The sequence below is a fragment of the Microcebus murinus genome, chromosome 13 (genome assembly GCF_040939455.1).
Source record: "Microcebus murinus isolate Inina chromosome 13, M.murinus_Inina_mat1.0, whole genome shotgun sequence".
NCBI classification, from domain to species: domain Eukaryota; kingdom Metazoa; phylum Chordata; class Mammalia; order Primates; family Cheirogaleidae; genus Microcebus; species Microcebus murinus.
In genome coordinates, this window is record NC_134116.1 from 4,039,394 (window position 1) to 4,062,322 (window position 22,929).

General features: G+C 36.3%; 2 protein-coding genes across 2 annotated transcripts; one reads left to right on the top strand and one right to left on the bottom strand.

Moving 5' to 3' along the window:
• Nucleotides 1-9,919: 9,919 nt before the first annotated feature.
• Nucleotides 9,920-10,868, bottom strand: LOC142874948 (olfactory receptor 14K1-like). The gene is given in 2 exon segments (XM_076009625.1): nt 9,920-9,958; nt 9,960-10,868. Coding segments are annotated over 2 exon segments (948 nt in total).
• Nucleotides 10,869-21,174: 10,306 nt separating this feature from the next.
• OR14A2 (olfactory receptor family 14 subfamily A member 2) lies at nt 21,175-22,118 on the top strand. The gene is given in 2 exon segments (XM_012752288.2): nt 21,175-21,994; nt 21,997-22,118. Coding segments are annotated over 2 exon segments (942 nt in total).
• Nucleotides 22,119-22,929: the final 811 nt, after the last annotated feature.

The window sequence follows — 22,929 nt, forward strand, 5'->3', positions numbered from 1 at the left end:
CCTCAGGCCACGATCCTGGGCAGGGAGTCTCCCAGACTGCATCTCAGTTGTAGGGTAGCTGGGCTGGCTCGAGGTCCTGCCCATTGGCAGAGGCTTGGGGGAAACCCTAGACTAGGGGAGGGTGAGACCTGCTAGAGACTGCCAGACTATGGGTCTCAGACAGCCCCACCGCTACACACAAACTTCAGTTCCTCCCTGGCCACTTCGCCCAGAGGTGGAGAATGGACCTTTGACCCCTGCAGAAGAAGATCCCTTGCCAGAAAGTAGTTTTAGATTTCAAATTCTCCTTTAGTCTGTCTCTCCTAATAGCACCAGAGTGCTCTTAATCTGTGTTTACTCTCCTTTCCTCACTACATTACTATGAATGTGAGTACTAGTTACTGAATCCTGGCAAGTCCATTCTACTTTGATAAACATCCAAAGAACAGAGCTAGAGTAGATAGCAGCAGGATGAAATGATTAATCCAGGATTTCCTGAGATTTCCCAGAATGCTAGATCTCCCAGTTATTGTAGATCAATTCCATACTACTATCTGCTTATGAAGATAATAGGGTTACTTCTATATGTCTAAGAAAATTGAAAAGTGAAAGAAGTCCATGCTTACAGAGTAGAGCACGGAATGGAGAGTTATTAGTAATAATCATGATTTACTAACACATTTTGATTCATATACTTTGTTACAAACTTCCCCAGTGGCAATAAAAAGTCTTCAGAATTATAAAGTTAGAATGTATTACTAAGTCAATTCAATCTACCTACCAAAGTAAGGTAATTTAATGTTGTATGACATCTGATAAAGTATTACTACTATACTCAATACAGTATTCTTTTTAAAAGAACCCACATTTTGGAGAATCCAAATAAGTAGTTAGGGGGCCATCAATTCCCCAAGCACAATGACCTTAAGTGTATTTTATTTTTTAGTAGGACAAATATAGTGACATATCTGACAAAGGATGAATAGCTTCCAAGCTTGAATCCACCTATATTAAAAGTGCCAAGAGAACACAATCCAACTTGTTAGAAAACACAATTCATAATTAAACTATATAACTTTCTGAACAAATAGATACTCTATACAGAACTCAGAAAAATCATCAAGAAAAAAAAATTAAACCCTATCAATAAATGGGCAAAGGACATGAACAGAAACTTTTCAAAAGAAGATAAACTAATGGCCAACAAACATATGAAAAAATGCTCAACATCTCTGATCATTGGGGAAATGAAAATCAAAACCATAATGAGATATCACTTATCTCCAGTGAGAATGACCTTTATCAAAAAGTCTCAAAACAATAAATGCTGGCATGGATGCAGAGAGATAGGAACACTCCTATACTGCTGGTGGGACTGCAAACTAGTGTAACCTCTGTGGAAGGCAATATGGAGATACCTCAAAGAGCTACAAGTAGCTACAAAGAGCTACCATTTGATCCAGTAATTTCATTACTGGGCATCTCCCCAAAAGAACAAAAAACATTCTATAAAAAAGACATCTGCACCAGAATGGTTATAGCAGCACAATTCACAATTGCAAAGATGTGGAAACAACCCAAGTGCCCATCAATACATGAGTGGATTAATAAAATGTGGTATACATAAATGATGGTGTTCTACTCAGCCACAAAATTCAATGGTGATCTAGCACCTCTTGTATTATCCTGATAGAGTTGGAACCCACTTTACTAAGTGAAGTATCCCAAGAATGGAAAAACAAGCACCATATGAACTCACCATCAACTTGGTATTAACTGATCAACACTTAAATGCACATATAGTAATACCATTCATCAGGTGTTGGGCAGGTGAGAGGGGCAAGGAGGGGATGGGTATAGACACACCTAAAGGGTGAGGTGCTCACTGTTTTAGGGATGGACACACTTGAAGCTCTTACTCAGATGGGGAAAAAGCAATATATGTAAACTAAACATTTGTACTCCCATAATAGGCTTAAATAAAAAAAATTAAAAATACCATAGATACTCTGTTTTTAAACCACCCTACAAAAATGGATGGCAAATAGATCCTGTCTCTCTATGGGTAAGTGGTACTAACACCAAAAACATGAGAGGAGTTTTTCTTGGATAGATCAAGCATCGGGTTTTGTATTCCAAAATCATCATGACTCTAGACCCAAACTTTAAAGATGTTTTACTTGGAATACTTCATGCAGACCAGAAAGAAAAATATTCAATCATTTCAAAATATTTCAGGAACTGCAAATGAAGAAATGCCAAGTGTCACTGGCAAAAAAAAAAAAAATTGCTCTGTGTTATAAGCTGAGGCCATCATCCTGGAAAATTGCATGCCTTTTTACCTTTTCAAGGTTTGAAACACTAGCTTAACAATGAATAAAATAAAAACTTGAAAAATAAAAAATGTGCAGTTTTCATCAATTATGACCCTAGAATGGTTTTAATTTGATTCATCAATTATCCATTTTGTGTCAATTCCCTGTAAGAATGATAATGGGATGGAACTGAAATGGAGAAAGCAAATATTTGGAGTTTCTAGCCAGAGCAATGAAGCAAGAGAAAGAAATAAAGGGCACCCAAATTGGAAAAGAGAAAATAAAATTATTTCTGTTTGCAGATGATATGATCTTATACCTAGAAAACCCTACAGACCCCTCCAAAAAGACTCCTAGATTTGATAAATGAATTTAGCAAAGTCTCAGGTTATAAAATCAATGTATAGAAATCAATAGCATTTCTATACACCGACAGCAACCAAGGTGAGAACCAAATTGAGAACTCAATCCCGATTACAACAGTTGCAAAAAAAAATAGAAATACCTAGGAATATGCTTAACCAAGAAAGTGAAAATGTCCACACAGAGAACTACAAATCAATAATGAATCAAATCATAGACAACACAAATGGAAAAATATCCCATGCTCCTGGATCAGAAGAATCAATATTGTTAAAATGAACGTACCGCCCAAAGCAATCTATATATTCAATGTAATTCCTCTCAAAATGGCAATGTCATTTTCACAGAAATGGAAAAAGCCATTCTAAAATTCACATGGAACCATAAAAGAGCCCAAATGGCCAAAGCAATCCTAAGCAAAAAGAATAAAACTGTAGGCATCACTTTACTTGAAGTCAAATTATAGTATATGGTTATGTTAACTAAATTTGCATGGTACTGGCATAAAAGTAGACACATAAACCAATAAAACAGAAGAGAAAACCCAGAAATAAGACAACATATCTACAACCAACTGGTCTTCAACAAAGCAAACAAAACCATATACTAGGGAAAGGACATAGTATTCAATAAATGGCTGAGAAAATTGGATAGCCACATGAAGAAGAGTAAAACTGGATCCCTATTTCTCAATATACACAAAAATCAACTCAAGATGGATTAAAGACTTAAGCATAAGACCTGAAACAATAAAAATTCTAGAAGAAAACCTGGGAAAAAACTCTTCTGGACATTGGCCTAGGCAAAAAACTTATGACTATGACCCCAAAAGCAAATACAACAACAACAACAAAATAAATAAATAAAGGGGATTTAATTAAACTAAAAAGGTTTTTCACAGCAAAAGAAATAATCAAGAGAGTAAATACACAAACTACAGAATGGGAGAAAATATTTGCAAACCATGTATCTGGCAAAGGACTGATATCTACAAGGAACTCAAACAAGTCAGCAAAAAAAAAAACAAACAACCCTATTAAAAGTGGACAAAAGACTAGAACAGACGTTTTTCAAAAGAAGAGATACAAATAGCCAACAAATATATGGAAAAAATGCTCAATGGTGCAAATTAAAACTACAGTGAGATACCATATTACCCCAGTCAGAATGGCCATTATTAAAAAGTTAAAAAACAATCAATGTTGATAAACGTGGAGTAGATGTGGTGAAAAGGGAATGATCATACACTGCTCATAGCAGTCATGAGAATATGCCTTTCAGATCTCTGACTGAGGGAAGGTAATTTGGGTACCAGTAATTCACTGACAGCACCAGCTGCCACGCTTTGAAATCTATCATCCAGTTTGCCGCAGTGCCATATAGTCCATGTACTGCTCCCTGTCATCCTGGGACACACGTAGCACCCCTCTAATGGGCGACCTCCATAAACAATTCTTCATCAGCTGCTGGGACTTTGGCGGAGCTGTACTGCACTTCCTTCCTCCCCTCTCTCCTTCACAGGGGTCAGACCTGCATTGTGATCTGAATGTTCTTCCAGCCTCCTCTGGCTCCTTCGGGCAACAGATGTGTGGTCTGGGATGTGACTTTACCTTACTTAAAAGCTAGTAAGTGAGCTGTTTCATGGGTCCTGTGAGAAGACATGAGACTCTTCCCCTTGTTCCCAAGTCACCCGGGGTGATGCTGTGGCTCCAGACAGATGCTTCACAGAAAGTGGGTCCACACTGCAGCTGGAATATTGAGGAGCCTCTCTCTGTTATAGCAATAAATAAATAAATCTCCCTTTTTCCCATGGAGAGTAGGAGGCAATCACCCCATACCTCAAAGTTGTTCACTGTGACCCTGAGAAAAGGCCTGAGTAAAGAGCAGGCTTACCTTTCTGGCATACCCAGCAGGGTGCATGAGAATGTTAAAGGCCTTTGGCGAGTGTCTTCCCCATACTCTCTGTACCTAATCTGCTGTTGGCATCTGCTTCTCAGAGCACTCAGATTAGTATACCCCAAAACACTTCTTCCCACAAATAGAAAAGATGAACAAAAAACCTCAGAGAATTCAACACTAAGTGAGTTGCTTTAAGAAAATAAGTATTCCAAGGAAAAGCAGTCTTGTTGAAATTTTTTTTAAAGTGTTTTTCAGAAATAATAACATTTATCCAATAAAGAAAGTCAGAGATAGATTAAGGAACAAAGATCAATAAAAATGGACACTGTTCATGTATTTGAAGATACAATTAGTAAATACTTCAACTTTCTATAATTAATCTATAGTTTGATGTTATTATATGAAAACAAAAGCATTCTAGCCCTTGTGTGTGTGTGAAAATCAGTAGGTTGTTTCTAAAATTTATATAGATATTATATGGAAAGAGCTAATACTTTCAGAATAAAGGAAAAATAACTTGCTCTCTGGATATCAAGACATTATAAAATTACAATAATGAGAACACTTTGTTTAAGCATAGACAGCATAAAGAGCCAAAAACCATACCACACATATATTTGACATGAGTAATGACACAGGTAGAACTTCAGAGAAAAAAGGTTAATTTGATATCCATATGTTTAAAAGTGAAATTTGATGCCTACATTACTCTGCGCACAAGAAATCAATTCCAGTTAGATAATTGATCTAAAGTTGAATGGTAAAATACAAAGTTTTTAAAGTTAATATAGTTGAATATTTTCATGATCTGAAGATAATGGAACAGAAAAAGATCTAACCATAAAATACCATTTTTAGCAATTGCAACACACTAAAGACTTCAAATCTACCATGAAGACAGTTAAAAGGGTAGGTCACAAAATACAAAGAAACACCAGAAACTCAGAACTAAGTTCTCATATTCAGAATATTAGACTCCTACAAATCAATAAGAAAAAGACTTAAGCAACCTACAAAAGGGGTAATGCCAACAAACATCTGAAAATGTGTTCAACATAATCAGTCACAGAGGAAGTGCAAGTTAAACAAAATGAAAAGTCCCTGCAGAACCACCAAAATGTCTAAAATTAAAAAGGCTGATGATGGGAGGCTGCTTGATGGGTGCGACATGTGTGGCTTCGGTGATATACGCAGGAAGGCCTTGACTTCACCACAGTGCAATACAGCAAACTGGAAAAACTGTACTTGTACCCCCTGAATATATGTAAATAAAAAATAAATGAGAAAAAATTAAAAATAAAATAAATTTAAAATCCTGGCAAATATCATTAGCCCTGAAAACTATAGAACAACAAGAATTGTCAGAGATGGTTGATGGAAGGGAAAATTTGTGCAACTACTATGGAAAACAGTTTGTGACTAGCTATTTAATGTAAAGATATATATAATCTATAAACAAGTAATTGCACTCTTAGAAATATATCCAGCCAAGATCAGTGCACCTGTACATGTGCAACAGAAGTAGCAGTATTTTTAATTGCTCCAGAATAAAAACAATCCAATGGTTCATACATTTGGTGATACACTCACACAAATTTCTTATGTCTTACAAAAAAGTCACATGATTAGACCTCTTCTTCGTCAATAAGTATTTAGATGTATTTGGAGTTTTGTTACATGCATTGGACACTAATTTGAGCTACCATCCTTAGAACTCACCCCATCTAGCTGGTTTCATTTTTTTCAGTTCAGAGTACCTTAGCATTTCCAACCTAGGCTGCTCACTGGCTTGACAGATGTATTATTGCAAAAGTTATTCAAGTCTTGATTAGTTCTATGTCAGACCATTTATCTTATTCTATTCAACTGCACAAGACTACACAAATAAAATTTCAGATTATCTATATATCTGTGCATGCACATAATAGTCATTCAGTGAGGCAGCAGAAAAAATTGTATTTTTAATGTGAATATATCACTACACACATCATATACCGTATGTAACTTCTAAAAGAAGACAAAAAACCCTAAAACATTTGCATGTCACAAAAACCTTCAGTTTCTGTTTTCATGTAGTAGACAATCTATTGCTGGATTTTACTATATACAGCTATTATGTAGTTTTCTGTAATTTCTTTTCTATAATCCTTGTTCGTAGAACTTCTCCTAATCAGTCAGAAATGTCTAGTGATTTAGGATGGTCAAAGATTCTTACCAAAAACAACAGTCATTGTTACTTTTTGTTATTCAAAATGACCTCTCTAAATGTTTATCACAAACAAGAACAGCTAGAGACACAATATTTTATCAGCCAGAACTTGGTTTTCATGAGGATAAAAAGTAAGGTTCTCAGGAAGGTATGGTCTCCACAATTTGTAGAAAATAGAATGTAGGAGAACCTTGACTAGATGGGGTCTTCCTGGTCTGGGAGGAATAGAAGGAACAGGGCATGTAGCACAACCTCAGAGGACCATGAAATGAGGAGAGGAGACCAGCATGGCATCTGCATGGGAGCCAGATGCAGCCTTCAGTCCTCGGTGACTCTGGTGTCTATCCGGTGTCACCTGTCTGGGTTACAATGCCAGGTGTTTTTCTCACCTTTCTCACCTTATGGCAGCCAACCATCTACAGCTGTACGTAAGGTTTTAGCAGATTGTCTAATCAAGTGAGGTTCAAAGTTGCTCTTAAAATTTGCTTCATCCATCTAAATGTCCCTGTCCTAACTTCAGCTTAATTGGCACAGGACACTTTTTACATTTCTTCAAAAGAGACATGGTGGTCAGTACCAAGGTGGGAGTAAATTGTAGTGAAACCAACCCTCCATGTATATACAGCTTCTTTCTCCTTTCAGATCTGTGTAAAAATTCTATTGTATTGAAGGAATATTGAGAAATGAGGTGCTCTAGTAGATTTTATTACAGTGAATATTTGTAATCATGCACATAAAAAAGGAAAGGAATTTCTTTTTCTTTTTCTTTACATTAGTTATTAAGCAAATGAAAACAGGTTTATAATATAGTCATTTAGCCAATTTTAATCAACACAGCCAGTACATTGAAAAATCTAATAAGGGTGAGTTTTATACTCTTATAATATACGAAGGGGGTAAGTTTTATACTCAAGTACTTTATTACAGCCACATATTTGTCATGGAAACAAACCTGTTTCTTGGTTATGAGTATGAACTTAGGATCCAAATTGTTTGGCCTAACCGTGGACTTTGGAAATTATTAGTTTCATTTTATTTTATTCCTTTTTTATTTAGTTATTTGAACCATCTTGAACATTCATTCTATCTATTCACATCTCTATCTCCCCTTCTTTTCAAAATCAAACAATCAAAATAGTGCTTTGTATTCACAGTCACCATTCAAGTCATATCTCACTCATTTCATAATTGATAACAGAGAGCTATTGGGGCTTTTTAAATGAAAAATGCGTGTTAAGTTCTGAGAGAAATGTTTAACACGTAATTATTTGTAGTTGTTATTGATAATAATTATGCATGACACAGTCTCTAAATAGCCACATGGTGCATAGTGAAAAGCCAAGAAATCAGTGTGTGTGTGTGTGTATTTTTATATTTCTTTCAGACAGGCACTGTCCAATATAGTGAAAGGTGATGTGTAATTTTAGAAACAGTTGAAATTGCTTTTAATAATACATTTAAACTTTGTCATTTTAGTAGGTAATAACTACAAACATTTATTATTGAAACTATTCACATTTTTAATATAAAGTCTTTGAAACCCATTTATAGAACAACCCATTCTGAGCACTAAACTTGCACTATAAATAATCTGCATTTAGCTTTTGTGAAATTTGTGGTAGAAGTAAAGATTCCCACACCCAGGTTATTTCAAACATACTTACTGATGTTCCAATAACTGAATCAAGTATCAGTTTTTAAATTCAAATTAATTAAACATACTAATTGAATTATTTACTCATACTAATCACATTTCTAGGTACACAATAGCTACATGTGTCTAGTGGTGACATATTTGATGGTACAGTTCTAAATACCTCTAGCTTTAAAGACTAAATTTAATTATAGAATTTCTACCTCTCACTAAATAAAATACTAAATATTTGTAATCTTCTTAATCCTCTATTTGCATTATCATATTGATTGGTCATCCTCTGGCATATAGCCCACAGATAAAAGGACCTCATTTTCCTTGAACATGCTGTTAGGTGACTACAGATATTTGATTTAATTAGCTACAGGTGGAGTCTTTTAAAGAAATATTTGAATATGTCAGATAACACTCTAAAACGGTAACAGGGTCTTCACTCCATGATGTGTGTGGGCCTGTGTGTAATCACTGCATATATTCAACATTGAAGCAAAAGAAGGGCAGGTTGAACACTGCATGCTTGAAGGCAGTGTTTGAAATGAAGTAATAAAGAAATCTATTCTATACCATACCAAGTTCAGACTGTTCCATAAATTCTTAACAAACCACTATGGAGAAGCTTCCCAAAAGTACAATGAAAGCTTTGTTTTAACATATGAGGAAAGAAATTTTTTTCCAGATTCTCAGAGCTGCTTTGAATTGAGGTAGAAGTACTATTTCCATTTATTTCCATCTGTATCATAATTGTAAAGGTAAAGTTTTGAGAACAAGAGTGGGAGGGTATCACCAAGTGATATGTAATCTTGCAGGGTTCTCAATAGTTGTGTCATGTCTCCATCTAATTCAGGTAGGTGTATCCTTATATAATGAAAGTCCCTAGAGTAGGACAGATGTGTTAAGCTGATAAAGAAAGAGTTTCATAGCACACGTCAGAGAAAACAGTAGCAATAACTCTGTGTAGAACATGACCAGAGAATCCGAGATCAGTCACAACTCTCTCTACTTTGAATTTAACACATAAAAAATCATCTCATTTTACTACTTCTTATCTTTTTTTTTCCACTTGAAACTTCAGTTGTATCTATATGTGCATTTATGTATGTATACTTGTGTGAAAATCAAGCTGTAAAGAAAATTGAATTAACAAAATTTAAGAGATGCAATATAAAATCCAGGATAATAAAACATTAACTAAATAAAGAGAATGGCAAAAAAGATGAAAGCTTTTTGAGGAATGACAACCTCATACAAATATCATGTATATGGAGCTCTAGAAGAAAAGTAAAAATCATCAAAGGTGTGATAGGAAAATGTTCATAATATCTATAAGTGAGGCATGTAAAGTAAAGGAATGTAGGAAAAGACTGACTTTCTATTAAAACTGAGTACCTGAGTTTCACTAATAAGACTGCATGATATATTGATCCCTAAATAAAATAATTTCAAATAGCTACTTATTGGCAGAACAAAAAAGGAAATATTACTTCCTAGTTTCAACTTAAGTCATCTTTGAGTCACTCCACTGCTTCTAACATTCTGCAAGGACTTTACGTACAGCTGATTTAATGTCCTTGTTCCTCAGACAGTAGATAATAGGGTTTAAGGCCGAGAGTGCGACTGAATAGAATACAGACAGCAGTAGGTCTAGAATAGAGTTCACATCAGAGCCTGGCTTTAAATAAACAACTCCACCTGTAACAAGAAATGTGCTCACAACAATGAGGTGAGGAACGCAAGTGGAAAAGGCTTTGGATTGGCTATGTCCAGATGGGATCTTTAACACAGTGGAGAAAATATACACATAGGAGACTACGATGCAAACTAGACATGAAAACACATAACAGACCCCAACAGCCACGCTGACACTAATGGTAGCATGCTCTTTGGAACAAGTGAGCTTTAGAAGGGGGGGAACATCACAGATGAACTGATGTATCTTATTGGAGCCACAGAAATTCAGGGAGAATGTACCAGCTGAGTACAAGATTCCCAAGACAGCTCCACTGAGCCAGGACACAGCCATCAACTGGACACAGGACCCTCTGCTCATGACAGCTTCGTAATGCAGAGGACGGCAGATAGCAACATAGCGGTCATAGGACATTGCAGTTAGGATGCCAATCTCTGACCCTGCCAACAGTACCACCAAGAAGAGCTGAAACACACATTTCAAGAAAGAGGTGGAGTCAGTGAAGGTGATGGAGTTGAGGATGGATTTGGGGACTGTGGCAGAAATGAGACACAGATCTAAGAAGGACAAATGCCTAAGGAAAAAGTACACTGGAATATGGAGGCATCAGTCAAGAACTGTGAGGAGGAGGATGATTAAATTCTCCAACGTGGCCACTGTGTAGATGAGTGAGAAGAGCACAGCATGCAGCTTCGACAGCATCCAATTCTCGGTAAATCTCATTAGCAAGAATCTCATCATTAGTAGTGTCTGGTTCATCATATTTCAAAAGCATAAGCCAGCTATTGAGTAAAGAAAAAGCAATGTTAAATTAACATAGAAAATAAAATATTATTTGTTGCTTTGTTTTTGAGGCATGTGCAGTTTAACATCATTGGCTAGACAGAAAGTTAAAAACAGCAAGATATTAATATTTCTTTTGGACTCAGGTGTAAACAGCTATGGGTATAACAGTACATTATACCTGGACTTACATTTATTGTGAAAGAAGAGAAGAACTCCACTTCTCTCCCTAATTACTTGAAATTATTTTTGAGTAGTTTTATTTTCATTGGGAATCACAGCATTGTCCATGTAATTATAGTTGTAATAGGGTGTACCTTTTTACATATGAATATCATCCTAGCTGATCTAACTTTTGTGTGAATTAGAAGTCATGGATGAAATTTCTGCTTGCTGCCTACTGCAATATTTAAAACAGTCATTGTTATGAGGTGATACTATAATTTATTATCCCCTTCCCATTGAAGGGCATTAACATTATTTCTCCATTTATTCATAACAATTCTAATTCTTTGGCAAAAATTTACCATATTATTTTATGTTCCTTTAATGCAGATATCTAGCATAGCACAAAAAAGTCAGAAGGCTACTCAAATTATTTTCACAAATTAATTTTCAAATATATAGTGCCATTTTTCATGAAAAGAGCAAAATTGAGACTAAGCCAGATAATTAACATACTATTCTAGGAAAAATTTAATTATTAATAACAGGAACCAACAAACATTAAGGATATCTACTGCATCTCACCAGGGAAGCAGTGTGGCCCCTCATGGCGAAGACACGTGGGCGTATCATCTCTGGGCACTGAAGGACCTCAGGTGAGAAGGTCTTTGTCAGGTTTCTCCTACTCAGATCGTCTTTGTCTTAGATTCCTCTTTTCGGTTCTACTTTAGCACTACTTCAGTGACAATCTCTTCACTTTCCTATGAGCCTCTTTTCTTCCCCAATGTTGGAGACTTTTTCAGCAAACACTAATATCAAAAAAGTTGTCTTTGTTAGTTTTCATATGTGAAAGCCATCCTATGATACACACTGTGTGCTAACTGCTGATATGCAAACTCCTTCCCCATTTCTGGAAACTTCCTCATTGGCCTTCCTGGTTCTCATATTTCTGAGACGTCCCTGGCCCTTAGCCCAGGACTGCTGCTTTACTGCCCATCCCCCAAGAGTGGCGTTGCCACGCCATCCCACCATGCCAGAGTTTCTTCTGAAAACTAACGGCAACGGAATTCAACATCACTGTCCTAGTTAGATTCGCCTATGGGAAGTTTCTCATTCAGTGTGAGCTTAGCGCCTAATTGCCTGAGTACTCCAGGTCTAACAGTGTCTGACACAAGAGTACTACTTATTCATTCTCCACATGACAGGGAGTCAGATGTTGAAGGCTCCTCTGTCCCTACTTTGATGTTTTTCCTTTCTAGTTGGAAAAATAGGCTCAATCTTTCCATCATTTCTTTATGTGGTTTCTGCACCTTCAATTTCGTAGTTTCTAAACTTTTGACAAGTTCCATTGTTTACCTCTCACAAAACTGCAATTCAAAGAAGTAGAAACTAAGATACATATGTATGATCTGACCAGTGCCATTTCCTGCCCACAACCTACGCATAATTTTTATTAATAAAACCAACATTTGGGCCGGGCGCGGTGGCTCACGCCTGTAATCCTAGCTCTCTGGGAGGCCGAGGCGGGCGAATTGCTTGAGGTCAGGAGTTCGAAACCAGCCTGAGCAAGAGCGAGACCCCGTCTCTACTATAAATAGAAAGAAATTAATTGGCCAACTAATATATATATACAAAAAATTAGCCGGGCATGGTGGCCAATGCCTGTAGTCCCAGCTACTTGGGAGGCTGAGGCAGGAGGATTGCTTGAGCCAGGAGATTGAGGTTGCTGTGAGCTAGGCTGACGCCACGGCATTCACTCTAGCCTGGGCAATAAAGTGAGACTCTGTCTCAAAAAAAAAAAAAAAACAAAAAACCAACATTTGTATCAACATCTGAATGCCATCCCTACTGGTTTCACAGTCAAACAAAAATGAACATTTTTAATGTGAAATCCTCCTATATTCAATATTATGTTTCTATTTGGAGTAGAATATACTATAATAACAAAACAACCAAAAATGCTAATAATTTCTATCTTCATCTTATAGAAAAAGTGGTTTGAAGTCACCTAATTCTCAATAATTAGTGTTTTAATGGGAAGATCCTCATATTTTAATGTTAAAATATTCATATAAAAGTCAAATAATTTAAAATATTTACCAGACAACATGAAAGTTGCTTTCACTCCCACAGACTTTAGACAAGATCTCTGTCAAGACCACTTACAAAAATAAGACCTTTCTTTTAATACTCTGATTTCTTATTTGTTTATAAGGGTGAGGAATTATAAGGAAATAATAGAATAAAATTGAATAGATAGCAGAGGGAAAAGGTACTAATAAAAATAGGCATTACATTTGTTTTATTTTTAATTAAAAGCAGAGGAGAGTAACATAAAAAAGAGGACCACAGGGAAAGAGCAGGTGAACTGAAAACATGCTGTGGCGTTGAGTGGTTAAAAAATGAACAACTGATCATGAGGAACCATCTAGGGCTCCTCTCAAATCTACACATGCACAGACGAACATGTGCACACATGCATGTGCGTGCACACACACACTCCCACACTGCTCTCCAGGTGTGCTTTGTTAAATGGGTCTAGAGTTTCACAGTCATCATGTCCAGAAAAGAATAGTCCTCATTATTGTGTGTATATTGACAGATGTTTGCATAAATTTTGTGTATAACATACAGTTATTTTCTGAGAATGACTTCCACTTCCAACATCATGGGAGTAAAAATGTATGTAACTTTTATGATATATGGCCAAACTGAAGAAGCTCCACCAAAACCCTGGGCAAAATTTTAGTGATGAGAGGAGGAAAGTGAGGGCAGTTTTCTAAAAAAGATACAAAAGCCATTGTAAGAGAGAAGATAATCAGAAAGATGTGTTTGTAGAGGTTGAGAAAGAGATTCATATAAAAGGAGGTGGGAAACAGCTTCATGTGCTTTAGAGATTATCCTGAGGTGACTGAGAAAATGATCTTAACTCTGTATTATAATAGCATTGGTGAATTATAGGGGAGAAAACTGAATAGAGTAGCAGATCAAAAACTGGGTCAAATGAGATTCAGAGACAACTAAATACATTAAGTGCACTCTCTCCTTATGCTCGCGATCAAAGCTTCAGGTAAACATGGGGCTATTTATGGTGGGCAGTGGAGCATACAGTTATATATATTGAGCATTAAACATATTATTTCATAAATTAAAACATACAGGTGGAAATGAAGTGTAAAAAAGAAGAGAGAAAAGAGACAGGGAGTTTGGGGAAGAGAGAAAAGGAGGAGAATAAAGAGCAGTAAAGAGAGAAAGAAGCACATTATTTTGGGAGAATGAAGGAGGTGGGAAGGCAGTACATTCATTGGAAGGGGTAGTAGACTTGATAGGAAAAAAGAGCAATTATTCATCTGGAACAGAATGTAACCGTTCATTTCAACATTCTATCTCTGTCTCACTCTGTTTCTCTCCCTCTGCGCGCGCGCGCGCACACACACACACACACACACACACACACACACACACACACACACATCCCCTGCCCCCAAGAGGATGAGCAAGATGGATAGAAATGTTCTATTCTTTAACTTTCATAGAGCCCATTCACTTCAGTACAGGTGATTTTCTGAGGAGTAAATTGGCAAGTGATTAAAATTGAAAAGACTCGTAAGTGAATGAAAATTTGATGCTGCATTGCAAATTTTGGGTGTGTTTGTTGGAGAAAGAAAGCACTAGCTCTAGCTTTAGAACAATAATGGAGAGCCTGACTCACAACTCAACATGAGCCAGAATCACATACCTCAAACTTAAGGCCTCTGTTTCACCTGCAGGGAGTATAGAACTTGGCACAGTGTCTGCATACCCTGAGAGCTAATTCCAAACTAGCAAACGATCCAGTGTGGTTTCTGTTCCTCACCCTGTGCTTCACAGATAGATAACCAGGATAGATCAGACAGTGAGTGAGTGTTGTCCTCCTTAGTTCCTCTTACCCCAACAATGTTTGACTTTAATACTGGAGTTTTATCCCTTCAGGCTCAATTTTTATTTGTATTAAACTTTATTTTATAGAATTACATATGAAATAAATGGATGGTAGCATCAGTAAGAACTCACTGTACTTTGCTTTACAGATAGCATCAATAACAATAAAGTGTGTGCCATTATATCAATATAATTTTTGGTCCAGAGCAATTCTACATATTAAATAAAAATATGCAAGCTGTGTCCCAGTAGACCTTCTAAACCTAGTGAAATATGTATAATGCATGAAACAGCCCTAAAATCAAGGGGTATCTAGGGAGGCTGTGAAAATTGTATAGGGTCCAGTTTATATATTTCTCCATTATTTCTATAGTATATTAAAAACAAATTCTGTCACTGTGGGTAGGAATGGGAGGCTGAGGGATGGTGAGAGCTAAAGAGGAACAGAGTAAAACAGCGAGGAGGAGAAGAGAAGAGAAGAGAAGAGAAGAGAAGAGAAGAGAAGAGAAGAGAAGAGAAGAGAAGAGAAGAGAAGAGAAGAGAAGAGAAGAGAAGAGAAGAGAAGAGAAGAGAAGAGAAGAGAAGAGAAGAGAAGAGAAGAGAAGAGAAGAGAAGGGAAGAGAAGGGAAGAGAAATGAAGGGAAGAGAAGAGAAGATTACTCATACGGATTACTCTACCTACCCTTGCCGCTGGTCTCCAGGCTGTTCCAGAGGTCTCTGCCTCCAGTTCTCCTCTGCAACCTCCTCCTGTGGAGTCTCCCATGGTCTCAGGTACCCCTCCTTCCAACCCTCATCTGCTTTATGCTCATCTTCTTGCTTCTTCTAATTTCTGCTATAATCTGTCTTTTCTGCAGAGACACTTTGTCTGGCAGTGTTTCTCATCCACCATCTTGATTCAGATCCCCCCATTTGTTTTTTAATACTATATAACAACCCAATTTTATCATGCAACAGTTTAAAGTAAGGTACTAGCTCTAGTAGCTTTTTAAAATAGATTCCTTAAGATTTTCTATATAGATTTTTTTTTTTGCAAATAAAAAGTTTTACTTTTTCATGCCCCATAAATTATTTTCTTGTTCTTGCTTTATTGTACTACTTGGGGCTGAATAGAGATGGGGAGAAAGTAATTCTTTCTTGTTCCATATGTATAGCGTAAAGTATTCTGACTTTCAACATTAGGTATAATGTTAGCTCTAGAGTTTGGATTTTGTTTTGTTTTGTTATTTTCATTTTTAGTTAACAATGACTTCATTTAAAATGACTATTGCAATAGGGAGAATGCCCCCAACCATAATGCCTATGATTATCTAAATGGTCAGACAGGAAAGGTTTTTCTTTTACAGAGAGGAGTAAGGACGGCTAAAAAGGACCTAGAGTAGGGCAGTAAGACGAGCAGGTGGCATGATTGACAGATAGGCAGGTTGAACATGATTGAAAGATAAAACTCTTCCTTTGAGGTTTGGAAGGTTTGTAAAGGAGGAAGTGTTCCATAGTCCAATGGTTTCTTTTTTGTTTCTTATTTGATTTTTCCAGATGACTGTTATCAGTTTAAGAAGTTACCTTTAATACCAGGTTACTGAGGATTTTTGTCATAAAAATATTTTGAATCATCCAAATCTGTTTTCTGATTATGAGGAAATTGTGTGTATTTATTTTTATCTTTAGTCTCTTAATATGGAGACTAATTCTTAAATCTGGAGAAACAGGTGGATACAGAGTCACAGCTAAGATCTGCTCAGCAGGAACAGAAGCCACTGAAGTCATAAACTGGCAGGGTGACAAGCCCTGATGAGCGCCTCAAGGCAGCCAGGACGGTGTGAGAAGAGAAGGTCCTGAGGGCTGCAGCCCAAGGGGCACCTCATGCATTCATTGGCTTCTATCTCCAGGAACCCCACTAAAGTTTCCAGAGTAGAGCCAAGAGAGAATCCCTCCTGGTTTGGCAAAAGGTTGGAAAAAATAAGCATGGTGAAGTATGCCTGTGGCCTTCTCCATATCAAAGATATATTCCTCAGGCAAAAAGACTTTATTAGAGAAACATTTCACCCGGAGGAAGGGCACGCTCCCCCACTAGCCTTCTCTAGGGTTCCTGTCTCATGTAAGGGGGAAAAATCTATGCCACAGGGAAACAGCTATGGCAGTCACAGCACAGACACACCACGGACTAAAAGACTGAGAATGAGTAATAAGATTATAGAACACTTTTCCCAACACTTTGGCACCACACCAACAGGGCTTCAGTAAAATAACAGAGTTACAGTGGAATGACTTGCAGGCAAAGATTTTCTCTGAAGGGTAGTAATTAGAGGATTCACAGTCAAAAGGGGAGGCTTAAATAAGGACATTAGAGGAATTGAAAGCCTCTGAGACTTATAGCTGCTATAAATAATGACACAAATGAACTCCTACATAGATCAACATAAATCCTCATGCTAATGGAATATTTATCTCAGTTTCTACTATCTAATACAACATGTGTGGTAAGCAATAAAAAATTTAAAAAGAGTCCACAAGGCAAGACAGACATCATCTTAAGAGACAACATAAGGATCAGAACTAGACTCAGATGTGGCACAGATGTTGAAATTATCAGATAATTTAAAATAACTATAATTAATAAGTCATCTAACTAACTCCCGGTAAACTTTGCGGTGCTACTCCATCCAAGCACCTGTCCTCAGAGATCACAGCTGGCGCAAAAATACATAAAAAATAGTAATGGCTCATAATCCATGTAATAAAATGTAGATTGATATGGTACACCTTTGATTATGAACCTTATATAGTGTTCTGATCAAGAATGCTAACTTAAAGGTAATTGTGAGGAAAAAGTAGACAATCCCATATGAAGGAACATTTCCTTAAGTATCTACCCTATGTTCTTCAAAAATATCAATGTCATGCTTGACAAAAAGACTGAAGAACTGTTTCAGGCTATAAAAATATAAAGGAACATGACAAGTAAGCCCCTTATCTGATCCTGGACTGTATCTTATTCTGGAAGGGAGGAATGCTATAAATAAAGAACACTTATTGATTCAAATGAACAGAGAAAAGGATCATGTACAAAATTAGATGCAATTTAATGCCACTATTCATTTTCCTGTCTAAACTGTGGCAAAGGGTTCCAACATGGAGAATCAGGGTAAAGGTTATTTGAGAAGATTATTTCATAATCTTCTTATGACTTCTCTGTAAGTTTGAACTTATTTCAAAATAAAAGAATGTATATCCAAGTAAAATAAAATTATAACAAATAAACCACATGAAGTATGTAATAATTGCAAATTATATTTAAAATCATATTTAATATCAAATCAATATGCTCATAATTTAATGAAAAAGTGCTATTTTAATTCAAAGGTTTGAGACTTTATTGGCCCTATATGCTGAAAGTCAGTATTCCCTAACACAAACTACCTACTTGATTTTTATTTTGAAATTTGTTTATTTATTTGGCAAGATTCCAGTTGACTCATATTCATGAAAAAATAAACGAATATTTCAAGAATATTAATAATCATAGTAACAGCATTGTATAAATATTAATAATCTTATTTAATTCTGTATACCACAGTTCATATCATTAACTCTACATGTAAGAGATATCAAGTTTTATTAACTAAAATATTTTCTTGGGACTATGTAGTAGAAAAATGACATTTTTCTAACTATATCTCTAGTAGCCAAAATTATTTTGGAAGGACCTACCTGTAAGTTTTTAGCTGATGCTAATGCTGGTAAGATTGGCTAAAACAAACAAACAAATGAGCACATAAATAAAAACACTCGTCGCTTACAAATTCTTACAGCTGTATCTATAAAAATGACTTCAGTTTTATTGCTTCTACAATGAGGGATTTTAACAGATCACCAATAAGATTTGTTTTGTTTTTCATTTGAGATGACTCCTGCTGCATAGCAAAGTTCTCAAAGTATGTTGTGCATCTAAATCACTAAGTTGATTGAGTAAATGCACATTTTCTAACTTCACCAGAGATGCTGTAAGTCAAAGAAGTCATAAAGAAGGCTTTATGGGATTCTTTACTTTTAGCCAAATGCCCAAATGATTATTACACAGTATACTATAAAGTTTTGTTACCAATACTTAAGTACTTCTGATAAAAGGCTGCATCGTGTCTTTCATAGTATATTTCAGAATGTTTTCTGGGACCTACATTGGAAATAGGTGCTTCCTGCCTATAGCAAAAAACACTGATTATAACACTAATGGTCTGAAGAGATAATTACTTAATAAGGTTATTCAGAAAATATTTAAGATGTTTTCCTTTGGGGAATTCTAAGGTATTAACCAAGTGCCTTACAAAATAATTTATTGTGGGCCCTTTGGGTACAGAAGGTTTCAAATGGGGTCAAATTTGAAATAAAAGAAAGGTAAATTACTTTCCTGGTTTTAATATGTGTCCTTCCATGTGAAGAAACTACCACAGCTTCGCAGAGATCTTTGGGTCCCTTATCAGAAGCCTAGACATGCAACTATATGTTGTGAATATAGAGAGTTTGCAAAAGAAGCCAGATGTTCTGTTTTAATTTCAGACCATCAACTGGTACATTGAACTTTTTCTTTTGGGAGAAAAATTTACACCCTCATGTGGATTTGGGATTATCTCCTTAAGTACATCTGGTAAATCATCCTCTGTCCAGGTGTGAAGAAAATTGTCTATATTTTAAGGTATGAATTTCAAATTTCTACTGTAAATTGTTAGAATACTCTGTTCCAAAAAATTTTTTTAAGTCTTGCAGATATTAAGGAAATTTAGGGTAACACCAAAAATGATGAAATTTAATGGCCATTTTTTCTACCCTCCTTCCTTTGTGTTCTTCTTTGTGTATTTCTCCAGATTGATTACTGGAACAGGCTAATAAATGTCTTAAGATTTCTTTTGTCACTCTATTACACATTCTCCAAGTTCACCACATACAGCTTCTCTGCACATGTCCATTGCCTTTATTTTTTGAGCTGTATTTCTTAAAGTGTCCTCTCTGTAGGTCTTTGTCCTGGAAACTACTTTTTATTTCATTGTCAGCCTCCAGCTCACCCACATGGTTAATCTCTAAGATTAACCTTTTTTCACCTGGTTAATCTCTAAGATAACACTTTTTTATTATCTTATACCTGTCACTATCTTAGTTTTATGTTGTTTATTGATTTATTTTTCTTTATTGTCTGCCTCCTTCCAATAAGAACAAGCTTCCATATTTTACTTTTTAATCTCTCCTATATAGTGTGATGTCTGATACATAAGGAATACTTTCTGTTAAAGAAAAAATAAATAGCTCTGCACTTGTAATTAATAATCTAGGAAAATATTTTGAACACTGAAAGAAGATATTTGATAATATTAAAAATGAATTACAGACAACATAACATGATAAAAATAAAATATAAAATATTCATTCAGAATTGGAAAGGCATTTGTCATGGTGCCCTCTCAAGAGTCCTTGATAGACAAACCAACCGCCAGGAAGCCCTCCTGATGATGTGGCTCTAGTGCACATTGTGTGCATTCAAAGAACATGAAAGTTTGCTAAATGCTTCCTTCTTTTTATTCCCATAGTAAATGAGGCATTTACTATGTTAGGATTTCATGACTTCAAGATAAGACAAACATTTAACAACAAATCCTTGTTCATATTACCTTGCTTATGACCTCAGGAATAGAGAAAGTTATTTTCCAATGTTGTATTATTTAATACAAGTGTGTGTGAGTTCATGATTGCAATGACATATGAGAACTGTTATTTTGCACCTATGTAGAGCATTACGAATACTAACACGCTCTAAAGACATGAGACTTTGGATTGTTTCTCTGAAAGCAAAGGGTATGTTATGAAGCAAGGCACCACAATAGTTTGGTGCAAATGCCCAGTGGACTGGGCAAAACTCTGTGTTTAGTCAAGTTATATCTATCTTTTAACAAATTACGTTTAAGCCTATAGGATCAGGTGAAACTCTTACAGAGACTAATTGACTTCATACATTATTCATGGAATTGTTTTATCTTAAAAAAAGAATAATTTTCAAGTAAATGCAGAAGTATTTAAGGTGAGTACATGATTCTTTCAGCTGAATGCTTCTGTATGTCAATATGATTCTTGTTAGACTATACACATAAATTTTTCTCTTTTTGTGTGTGTGTGTGTATCTCCTCACCTAGACAGACTATGAAGAGAGGCGAGTATGGCCAATGTCACCTTGGTGACAGGATTCCTTCTTGTGGGGTTTTCTAACATCCAGGAGCTGCAGATTTTATATGGTGTGCTCTTCCTAGTGGTTTACCTGGCAGTCCTAATGAGTAACCTTATCATCATCACTCTTATTACACTAGACCTGCAACTCAAGACACCCATGCACTTCTTCCTGAAGAACTTGTCCTTGTTAGATGTCTTCCTTGTGTCTGTCCCAATCCCAAAATTCATCATCAACAGCTTAAGCCACAACAATTCCATTTCCATTCTAGGATGTGCCTTCTATCTACTTTTAATGACTTCCTTCTCAGCGGGTGAGATATTTGTCCTTACTGCCATGTCCTATGACCGGTATGTAGACATCTGCTGTCCCCTGCACTATGAGGTCACCATGAATGATGGTGCTTGTCTGCTGATGGCAAATGCTTCCTGGGCCATCGGAGGACTCTTTGGAGCTATGTATACAGCCAGCACATTTTCCATGCCTTTCTGTGGCTCCAGTGTGATCCTACAGTTTTTCTGTGATATCCCTTCATTACTGAGGATTTCCTGCTCTCAAACACTCATGGTAATTTATATAAGTATTGGAATTGGTACATGTTTAGGCATGTCTTGTTTCATCTGTATTGTGATCTCTTACATTTATATTTTCTCCACTGTGCTGAAGATTCCTACCACTAAAGGTCAGTCAAAAGCTTTTTCCACATGTCTCCCCCATCTTGTTGTTTTCACTGTTTTTATCATAACTGCTTGTTTTGTTTATCTCAAGCCACCTTCAAATATACCATCTGTCATTGACAGACTGCTTTCTGTGATTACACTGTGATACCTCCAATACTTAATACTGTAATCTACAGCCTGAGGAACAATGACATGAAACGGGCTCTAATAAGATTGGTGCGAAAAATGTGTGGTCAAGAGGCTCACCTCATCTAGCATTTCTAAGTGTCTGTCAATGATATAGTACCTTACATACCACAAGGAATTTTTCTTAATTTTAACTTCGGAATAACCAGACAGAAAAAAGCAACACACTCATGTTTGGCCCTGATGAAATGAACACTGAAAAGCCTAATTGCTTCTAAGGTCAGATACTTGCATTACATCAGGATGACACATAGATGCCATGGTATTAATTTGGTGTTCTTCTATGATAAAGTATCTCTCCCTTTGTGGTATAGCTTTCTGAAAGAATCAGTTCTGTTCTTCATAAGTTTTTTTTTATTTTTGACCATTTAACAACTCATTTTCTCTATTTTTTTCACTGAAAACAAACAAAAAATACCGAGGTGGTTTGATGGATATAGTACCACGCATTTGAGCTACCAAGACAAAATTCACACACGACTTCCCCGAGTGTCTATCTAGCGCTAAGGCAGAACGATAGTGGGCAGAGACAACACAGCAGACTAAGGCCACTCTGGGTGTGTGCCCAGGTCCACAAACAGTCCTCAGTGACATCTGATGCAGAGACAAAACCATGGAGGAAGACACACCTGAGCCGAGTTCTCAAGGCAAATTGTGGTCACTCAGGTAAATAGTGTTTCTGGAAAAACACTAGGCAGAGTTCTGGAGCTCTAAGAACTGGGTGTGTCTGTGTCTACATGTCTGTAATTCAGAAAGAAAACCTCTCCCTATGTGAAAAATAATGTTTTTAATCTGAGTCTACAAAGAAACTTTGAAATGTGTTAAAATTGTTACAGAAGTCACTAAGTTGTGACAGGCTGCCTTTGGTTTATCCACTAGT